Source organism: Oncorhynchus mykiss, chromosome 9 (assembly GCF_013265735.2).
Source record: "Oncorhynchus mykiss isolate Arlee chromosome 9, USDA_OmykA_1.1, whole genome shotgun sequence".
Classification (NCBI taxonomy): Eukaryota; Metazoa; Chordata; class Actinopteri; order Salmoniformes; family Salmonidae; genus Oncorhynchus; species Oncorhynchus mykiss.
The window spans coordinates 49,558,009-49,568,008 of record NC_048573.1 but is presented as its reverse complement, the minus strand read 5'-3'; the positions used below and the strand labels follow the sequence as shown (position 1 = coordinate 49,568,008).

General features: G+C 48.5%; 1 protein-coding gene across 5 annotated transcripts in view; it reads right to left on the bottom strand.

Moving 5' to 3' along the window:
* si:ch211-218g4.2 (rho GTPase-activating protein 39) overlaps positions 1 to 10,000 on the bottom strand; it is a 97,676-nt gene that overhangs the window by 23,974 nt on the left and 63,702 nt on the right. For 3 of the 5 annotated variants that reach the window (XM_021616045.2, XM_021616046.2, XM_036988229.1), the window contains one exon: positions 1,201 to 2,590. In XM_021616045.2, coding sequence (XP_021471720.2) covers positions 1,201 to 2,590 — 1,390 coding nt within the window. The other 2 variants (XM_036988228.1, XM_036988227.1) reach the window with 2 other exon arrangements.

Sequence of the window (10,000 nt, the reverse complement as noted above, 5' to 3'; positions counted from 1 at the left end):
TGTGATTTGGGTGGGCATTCCAATTTTCTATTTCTTTGCTGGCCGGGTATGGTTCCCAATCAGAAGCAGCTGTCTATCGTTGTCTCTGATTGGGGATCATACTAAGGCAGTCTGTTTTCCAAATGAGTTTGTGGGATCTTGTTTTTGTTCAGTTACTGTGTAGCCTACAGAACGATACGGTCGTTTATCTTTTGTTGTTTTTGGTGTTCATCTAAAATAAAGTAAGATGTACGCTTTCCACTCTGTTGGTCTCATTCCGACAATGGACGTAACAACCCAAGTTAAACCATTTAAAGTCAACGCTACCAAATACTAATTGAGTGTATGTAAACGTCTGACCCACTGGGAATGTGATGAAAGAAATAAAGCTGAAATAAATAATTCTCTCTAATATTATTCTGACATTTCACATTCTTAAAATAAAGTGGTGATCCTAACTGACCTAAAACAGGGAATTTTTACTAGGATTAAATGTCAGGAATTGTGAAAAACTGAGTTTAAATGTATTTGGCTAAGGTAAACTTCTGACTTCAACTGACTTCAACTGTAGTATGTATAAACTGGAAACAGAAGCCTAAGTGTTGTTGTCCATTAGTTTACTCCAATTAGGGGAGAGGTGGTAGAGTTAGTGGAAAATAATAAAATATATTTAAATACAGTATGTATTTACAAAAAAATATATGGGGGATTAGACATGATGTAGACAATTACATTGATGGAAGCCACAATCTATCTGCAGTAATAAAGAGAGATAGAGGGCAGACATTCCAGCTGACCTGCAGTAACGCAGCTAACGAGGCTAATCAGGCCACGCCCCGTCACATGAGACAGAGAGAGCACAGAGCAGACCCACCCTTTCAGCCTCACACAGACTGCCCTTTCAGCCTCACACAGACTGCCCTTTCAGCCTCACACAGACTGCCCTTTCAGCCTCACACAGACTGCCCTTTCATATGTCACCACACTGTTCTATACACAACACAGCAGGCTGGAGAGGCCCTGGAACTCAGCAGGCGCCAGGCACATACACTAACATGTCAACATATCCCCACTCAGCTACACACACGCCAGAGGAACAGGCCCCTTCTGTCTTCTACTGTGTAAACACAAAAAGGTCTGAATGCTAAGACACAGATAAGACAAGTACAACAGTCACGAACACCTTCAGTACACCGTGTTGAGAGGAGGGCTGTACCGTACCTGGGAGGGGGACATGGGGGGCTCTGGGGAGGACATGCTGTTCTGGCTGGTGATGCTTTTCTCCAGAGTGTCCACCTTCTCATAGGTCCGTTTCTGACGCACCATGCCGTCTGACGCCAGGGGCGAGAGGGGTATGTCGCCGTGGTTACTCCCGCTCCCGGCCCGATACAGAGAGCGGTTACTGGCACTGATGTCCTCCCGAGAGGCGCTGTGGCCCCCGTGCTTCTTTAGGGAGTTCAAGGGGGAACGGGCCCGTGGTACAGACCCCTCAGACATCTCTGTGTCCAGGCTGGCCTTGCTGCCACGCAGGGTGTTTGAGCGACTCACCACCGCTCGCATCTCTGCCATCAGCTTCTCATTCAGGGCACTGAGCTCCCCAGTGCTGCCCACCGAGCCTGGCCGGCCCTGCCCTGCACCCCCAGCCCCTCCGCCCAGGGCTCTCCTGCGGTTCTTCCTCCTCAGGCTGGGCGAGGGCCCCGTAGAGTAGCCTGAGTCCTGGTAGGTAACGGCCGCCGGTGCCGGGTACTCTTGGGAGGCCAGGCTGTTCTGTCGGCTGTGTCGGGCCTCCATGTTCTTCCTCGCGCTGGCCTCCAGGAGACGCCATGACTGCTTCTTCTCTAGACTCACCTCCTTGGGCCTGGGCTGGGTCACACCTGGGGCTGGGGAGGGGGATGGAGAGGGGGGCAGGGCAGGCTCTGGGGCAGGGCCCTGCTCTGTCTGGACAGGCTGGGATAAGGGGCTCTGTTTGCAGGTGGCAGGGTCCACGTTGACCATGTGTTTGATGCACTCCCGTCCAGCGGGGCTGTAATCTGTGGCGGAGGGGTTTCTCTTGTGTTTGGAGCTCAGGTGAGAGGCTGGGTATTGGAGAAGCTTGGGCTGCTGCTGGGGTTGGTTCTGGGGGTGGGATTGGGGCTGGCGGACCCTCTGTAGGCTGGTGGAGGGGGTGAAGGGCCTGTTCAGGAGGTGGGCCCCCTCTACCTCCATGGGGGGTTCATCATAGATAGGTGGATCCATGGGGGGTTCATCATAGATGGGTGGAGTGGCACCGTACTGGGGCGAGGAGGGCCTGGGGGTGCCAGCCTGAGACCTCTGGGGGGTCTGGTGGACCTTGCTGCCAGTGGAGGGCATCACCAGGCAGAAGTTACCATTGTCTCCCTTCTTCAGGTGGAAGGCTTGCTTGGGGTCCACGGGGGCAGCCATCTTGCCTGCAGGGCTGGGTCTGTCGGAGTGGACCTGGTACACAGCAGGGCTTCCAGGGCTGAGGTTGTTGTGGTGGAGGAGGTGCAGGGTGCTAGCGGGCACCACGGACTGGTTCCTGCCAATGCTGTTCACCTTCACTAACATGGCTGCCTTCGACCCTGGAGCAGGCTGCCATCTTTGACCTGTGTCCCTGGAACAGAAGAGAGGAAGATTTTGGGGTGAATAAAAAAACAAATATTTACACAATAAACACATTCAAAGACACCAAAAATCGGGATCAAAAATGTATTATAAACTGGGTGGTTCGAGCCCTGAATGCTGAAAGCCGTGGAATACCACAGGTATGACAAAATATACATTTTTACTGCTCTAAGTACGTTGGTAACCAGTTTATAATAGCAATAAGGCACCTCGGGGGTTTGTGGTATATGACCAATATACCACGGCTTAGGGCTGTATCCAGGCACTCCGCATTGCGTTGGCCATATACCACACCCCCTCAGGCCTTAATGCTTAAATATACCCCCATGCACACTATAAACAATAAGTTAGACTAGACCTGCTTGGTGGGTAAATAGGTGACTGTTCAAAGCCAATTTGCTCATATTTAACTGAGAAGAAAGTATCCGTGACTGGGATGCCAGAACTGGCAGGAATCCGTTCTGCACATTCCTCTGTTCAGTCAGAGGCTTTAAACCCTCTGACCTTCCACAGCTCGGATAGAGAGAGGTCTCTAGGTGTTACAGTAATGGCAACTAAGGTCTGTGTGAAGGACAAACCTACAGTAGGGCCAGGGGCAATATCTTCTCAACAGTATTTGTCTCATATTGTGAAACTAAGAGAGAGTATGAGATGCAGGTAGCTGTGAGACAGATATGAGATCTGATCAGGTTTGGTCTGACGCAGTGCGACAGAGGATGTGAGACAGTGCTGGTTTAGTTTCCAACAACATGGCCATATTGTGAGTACATAATCAGGGCACGGAACCTAAATCTGACTCAAGAAAGTGTCACAATGAAACAATGAAAACCTTTCTCAACAAAACCTTTACTCAGCTTATCAAAACAGTAATACCCACACGCCCCCACATACTCGTTTTCCAGAATACCACAGCCGTGTTTGTAGTAGAAACACAACAGGAAAGGTCTCTACACTGGGGAAAACAGGAATTCAACCACTTTATTCCAACAGTACCGTCTGCCAAATCAAGCCGTCAAAACTACAGGCCCATTTACACCCCCCCGCCCACCACTCAACACACACACACTCATGCACGCACACGCGCACAAACACACACACACACACACACCACCTCAACCACACTCATGGCTGCGTTACCTCCCCTGTTCCCTCAGAGGGCAGTGGAATTTCAGTGCCTAATCCTGCATCAATGCCCTGGGTGTTCTGGCCCATTAGCGGTGCAGCCCACTCAGCCTGCAGACCACAGGTCCTGCTTACAGCCCTGCACACTCCACAAGCAACCGGATAATCTCTCAGTGCCAACGAGCTAATCTAACCAGCACTCTACTCTCACCTCCTCTCACACAACGTACCCTTTCTTCCAACAGCCTGCTCAGACGACAGCTTAATGTTTACTGTAAAAACAGCATAACCACACTCAAAGTCCCCCCACACCTCTCTCAGCCAGGAAACCCACCCGAGCACATCCCACAGAGGCGAAGGCACAGTGGAGCAAGCCACCCCCAACGAAAACCTTTCTAATCGCTGTTCCCGCCATCAGTACACACGCTGTCACTTCTAGAACAAATCCATCTGACTCAAAACAGCCTCTCCTGAGTAAGGCTAAAATAAAACTTAATAAACCAAAAACAAGCACAACACAACAGCTCTGTACAGTCTGAGTCTGTCATGTCTAATAGTCAGTCCATAAGGACAACACAACAGCTCTGTACAGTCTGAGTCTGTCGTGTCTAACAGTCAGTCCATAAGGACAACACAACAGCTCTGTACATTCTGAGTCTGCCGTGTCTAACAGTCAGTCCATAAGGACAACACAACAGCTCTGTACAGTTTGAGTCTGTCGTGTCTAACATTCAGTCCATAAGGACAACACAACAGCTCTGTACAGTCTGAGTCTGTCGTGTCTAACAGTCAGTCCATAAGGACAACACAACAGCTCTGTACAGTCTGAGTCTGCCGTGTCTAACATTCAGTCCATAAGCACAACACAACAGCTCTGTACAGTCTGAGTCTGCCGTGTCTAACATTCAGTCCATAAGCACAACACAACAGCTCTGTACAGTCTGAGTCTGCCATGTCTAACATTCAGTCCATAAGCACAACACAACAGCTCTGTACAGTCTGAGTCTGCCGTGTCTAACATTCAGTCCATAAGGACAACACAACAGCTCTGTACAGTCTGAGTCTGCCGTGTCTAACATTCAGTCCATAAGCACAACACAACAGCTTTGTACAGTTTGAGTCTGTCGTGTCTAACATTCAGTCCATAAGGACAACACAACAGCTCTGTACAGTCTGAGTCTGTCGTGTCTAACAGTCAGTCCATAAGGACAACACAACAGCTCTGTACAGTCTGAGTCTGTCGTGTCTAACAGTCAGTCCATAAGGACAACACAACAGCTCTGTACAGTCTGAGTCTGCCGTGTCTAACATTCAGTCCATAAGGACACCTTCTTTAGGTCATGGGATGTACACGCAGCATTACCTGAGTAAAGACCCACAATGAGAGGTGGAAGGTGGTCTTCGTCCCCCGCAACAGATCAGAAGGTAACTTCACCCCCCCCCCACCTCGTGCCTCTGTGTTGGCACGGGACACCGCTGTAACAGCAGGGTGTCCCTTCAGTACCCGTGTGAACCCTGCTACACCCCCTCCTTGACGAAAACAAAACAAACAAGAGCCGACCTCTGCCAGCGTGTCCCAGAGAGAGGATGGTGTTCTAATTCAGCCAGCGTCTTCAACCTAACCCAGGTCCCGCTGTGTGTGTCTGCAGTGAAAACACGAAGGCGTCAAGGCTCCAGAGCTCTTTACAGCTACTCTTAATTGTAGACTGCCACCAGCGTCTACGTTTATTGTGGAGTTGCTGGGAGGCGAGTAAAAAAAAAAAGGAGAGCGAGAGACCGAGGGAAAGACGGAGGAAAGAAAGGCGGGGGCCGGTGCTGTAGCCTGGCCCTTCCCCTGTATTACAGTCTGTTCCAACTCAGCCTCGCTCTCCTCTCTGATAGACTCTCAGCATGTGAAACAATAGCCCCCCCCCTCCCCGAGGCCTGCTCCCCACACTGAGCTTCCTCTCCTCTCCTCTCCTCTCCTCTCCTCTCCTCTCCTCTCCACTCTTCTACTCTCCTCTACTCTCCTCTCACAGTACTCCACTACTCACTGCCCTCTCAAGGATCATACTCTCACCACTACAATACCCTCTCTCCAACGCAGGCTAGTACCCTCTCTGTTTCTGTCTCTCTCCACCTCTCACCTGTTTATTTCTCTCCTCATGTCTCCTCTCTCCTTCTCACAAAGATTGATGGACTTGCCAGAACAGAAAACCTTCAATCAATCTCCACACCTTTTCTCTAGTACATTACACTCACAGAAGTTTCAAAAGAATAAAGACATTACAAATGTCTCTCACTCTCTCTCTCTCTCTCTCGTGTTTTTTCCCACACATTGTGGCTCCTATCTTGCTGTTCCAAATGTCAACAATCTTTTCAGCCAGCAAAGGAAATACAGTGTCAGGGGCCCGTGGACAACTGAAACATGGTGACTGGCAGAACCAAAACAGCCCTGACCGCCCCCCCCCCCCAACCACTATCCTTCCCTCGCTTTTTGGGCTGCCTCTACTCTGTGGGTTATCAGATGGGGACATCACAGTAGTTCTCCTAAAAGTCCCAGCAGAAAAACATTTGTCCGGTTATGACCCCGGCACCACAGATAGCAACCGTCTCTCGCGAAGAGACACTCTCTGTGCTACAAAGAACCAGATAAAAGGTCTCACACAATGGTGTGATGTGTCAAGATGTTATGCTCAGGGAGAACAAGTCATAAAGCTATCAGAACAACACCTCTCCTCTCTCTCAATTCAATTCAATTCAAGGGGCTTTATTGGCATGGGAAACATGTGTTAACATTGCCAAAGCAAGTGAGGTAGATAATATACAAAAGTGAAATAAACAATAAAAATTAACAGTAAACACTACACATACAGATGTTTCAAAACAATAAAGACATTACAAATGTTATATTATATATATATATATATATATATATATATATATATATACAGTGTTGTAACAATGTACAAATGGTTAAAGTACACAAGGGAAAATAAATAAGCATAAATATGGGATGTATTTACAATGGTGTTTGTTCTTCACTGGTTGCCCTTTTCTTGTGGCAACAGGTCACATATCTTGCTGCTGTGATGGCACACTGTGGAATTTCACCCAGTAGATATGGGAGTTTATCAAAATTAGATTTGTTTTCGAATTCTTTGTGGATCTGTGTCATCTGATGGAAATATGTCTCTCTAATATGGTCATACATTGGGTATACATCTCTCTCTCTTCTGTTTCTCTCACATTGACACTGTGGAGGCCTTGATGTCACTAGTTAGCACCACGATGCTGTGCCAGTTGTGCAGGTTGTGTGATTTCAGTGCCTGCCTGTTGTGTGGGGTGCTAACATGTGGACAGGAAATGGACTGTAACACTTTATGGTAGTCAGAGACAAATATTTAGAAAAAAAAAATCTAAATACCCTATGGGATATTGATTAAAAACAAACATCCACGAGTGAATGTGTTGTTGTTTCCCTGAGGGATGGGGCCCAGAGTGTAAAGAGTGGGGTTGTCCTGGGGGAGCGCCTGTTGGAGAGTTCAAAGGGCGTCGCTCCACAGCGAAAACAGGAAATACCAACACAGCTTTCACATCGGAGCACAGCACAGAAAAAAACGACAGAATCTACTGATCGGGAGTTTACATAGGGAAACACAAATAAATACATACATTAAACACTGTCTGTAGAGACGTAGTCTCTCTCACGGCCATGGACAAACACACGGCCAAACAGACATGCTGACCCCTAGTGATGAAACAACCCAACACTGACCCCTGTGGTGACTTAAGGACCAGATTACTTATTCGATCCCTGGTGACCTCTAATCCAGGCCTCTGTTTGGCTGGTTTCTGGCGACAGTCACACAGGACAGAGCTGTGATATGACAGCATCTGTTGGCAGCCTGGCAGGTCAGGGCTGTGATTGGACGTTCAGGTGTGAGTTATGAGCCCTGAAAGGATGTGAAACTTTCACAGCTGCTCCTCCTTCCTAGAGTGTGACAAGTCAACCCGACAGACAGGACCACACACACAGACACACAGGAACCCACACCGACTGTTCTCTACACTGTCATTATCTTCTAACTTCCCACCCTCATAGATTATGAGAAACAATCTAAAGCGCTCTCCCTTTACAGAAACCCATCATTTGCAGTGAGGTTTCTACATCAGAGAGCAAACCTCCTCCCTCTGTCTCAACTATAGTCTCTTTGTACTCGTGTCAAAATGTCATTTCAAATGTGATTCTAATAACCCCATTACACTAAAGTGGTCTGTTGTTTTAGAGATTATACCGAGGAAGAATGGGGGGTGGAGGAGGAATGAGGGGTGGAGGAGGAATGGGGGGTGGAGGATGTGGAAACATTGCTCCTCTATCTATGGGGTGGGCCGTCCAGGGGATGAGCTCATGTCTGCATGTAGGGATACAGGGGAGTAAGTACGTTACAGTACTATCACAGTGATTTGATTAGGGGACAGAGGACACACACGCCCACAAAAGGACTATGGAAAATGTGCAACACATGACAGGAAGTTGATAGAATGTCATGACACATGGACAAACAGTCATATATTTTGAGGGAGTAGACCTCTGCCAGGGAGATAGAATAGTCCGGCTCTGATATTGTCCACAGAGGGATCGACTGTACAGAATATGACCTCTGGGCTTTTCCACTAAGGGGACAATACATTAGGAACACCCTCTTTCTGGCAGGTTGTGATAGTAAGGATCATACAGAGGAGTGACCCCAGTCCGCAGTCACATGTCTGCCATGCCATGGGCTCAGATGATCAGATCTCTAATGTATTCAGTGTGGAACAGGCTAACAGCTGCCTAGCAACATCACCCACCTCCTATTAGATAGAAGTGTCAGCCCTGTCAGCAGACTAGAGACTGAGGACATGCTCATTTCATCCCTGATTACACCTATTACAAAGACAAGTCAGAGAGGATTATTCTCAGAATATACAGTGTGTGTGTGTGTGTGTGTGTGTGTGTGTGTGTGTGTGTGTGTGTGTGTGTGTGTGTGTGTGTGTGTGTGTGTGTGTGTGTGTGTTTGCTGTACCCTGTCAGTTGGCAGTCACACAGTTGAGGTGTGTGTTGAGTGAGACAGGACTGGAGTTTCAACCAGGAAGTGAATTACCATGCCACAGAACTACAATTCATTCTATTTCTATGGCCCAGCCAGTTACCTTCCATCTTGACCTCATTAGTACCGGGTCAATGAGGAGAGCAGCCGTATGGAATGTGACGTGGGGGTTGACTGACTGGCTGAGGTCTGCACTGTGCTGCTCTATGTGGGATCTTATTGAGCAGAGCCAGCCAGTCAGCGGCTGGGGGAATAGATACATCCCTGGTCATTTGTGGCGCGTGGATATGGAGGCAGTGAGACTATTGAAACAAGGCAGTAAGATTGGGGGAATGTGGTGGTAATGCCAGGGTCACTGGAACGTTTGGGAGGGAAATGGGGCATGGGGATGAGTGGAAGTTTGTGAGGACAGTAGATGGTAGTGTGGAGTTCTGGAGCTGACTACAGTCTCTCTGGATGGTGGTGCAGTACCAGAGGGAGGCCTACAGCACCAGCCAGGCCCAGATCACATTCTCTGTGAGCTGCTTTGTTCTGCTGTTGGAGCCTCCTCTCCTCCTCTAATCCTGTTTGGCTAAGCACTGCCTGCAGACAAAACCATACAGTGTCCCCACTGCCCAGCCACTAACACCGGAGAAAATTCACACTCCTTTTCCCAGGGCTTTTTTCACCCATCTTCTCCCTCTCTCTCTGTTATCCCCCTCTTCAGCTGTCCTCATCGTTGGCCGGTCCATCTCCCAATGACAGGCATGAGCTTTAGAACAGGAGCCGCCTCATTGACAGAGGGCTTTGTGTATGTTAAGAGCAAGACACAACGGTAGCCTATATAGTAAGAGAAAGAGATTGGTAGAGATTGTTCATTTCACTTGATTTGGCAATGCAAAGATATGTTTCCCATGCCAAAAAATAGAGAGAGAGAGAGAGAAAAAGGTCAGCGGGTTAGTACTGTATTGTGTGTATTCCCATCCTGTTTGTGGGTGGGTTCTGTTCTGCCTGCTGTTATTGTTGGACCAGAGGTTGAATACCACAGCATGGGGAGTGTTCCTGATCTGAACATGCATACACACCCTTATGGACCTAAAGGACCCCTCTCAACCACACTGACCAGTCTCTTCTCTATGAACCATAGTGACCATTCACACTCACACCCATTCTGACCATAACAACCACTCACACACCCAAGGGCCACAGTGGTCAATCTTATTCGT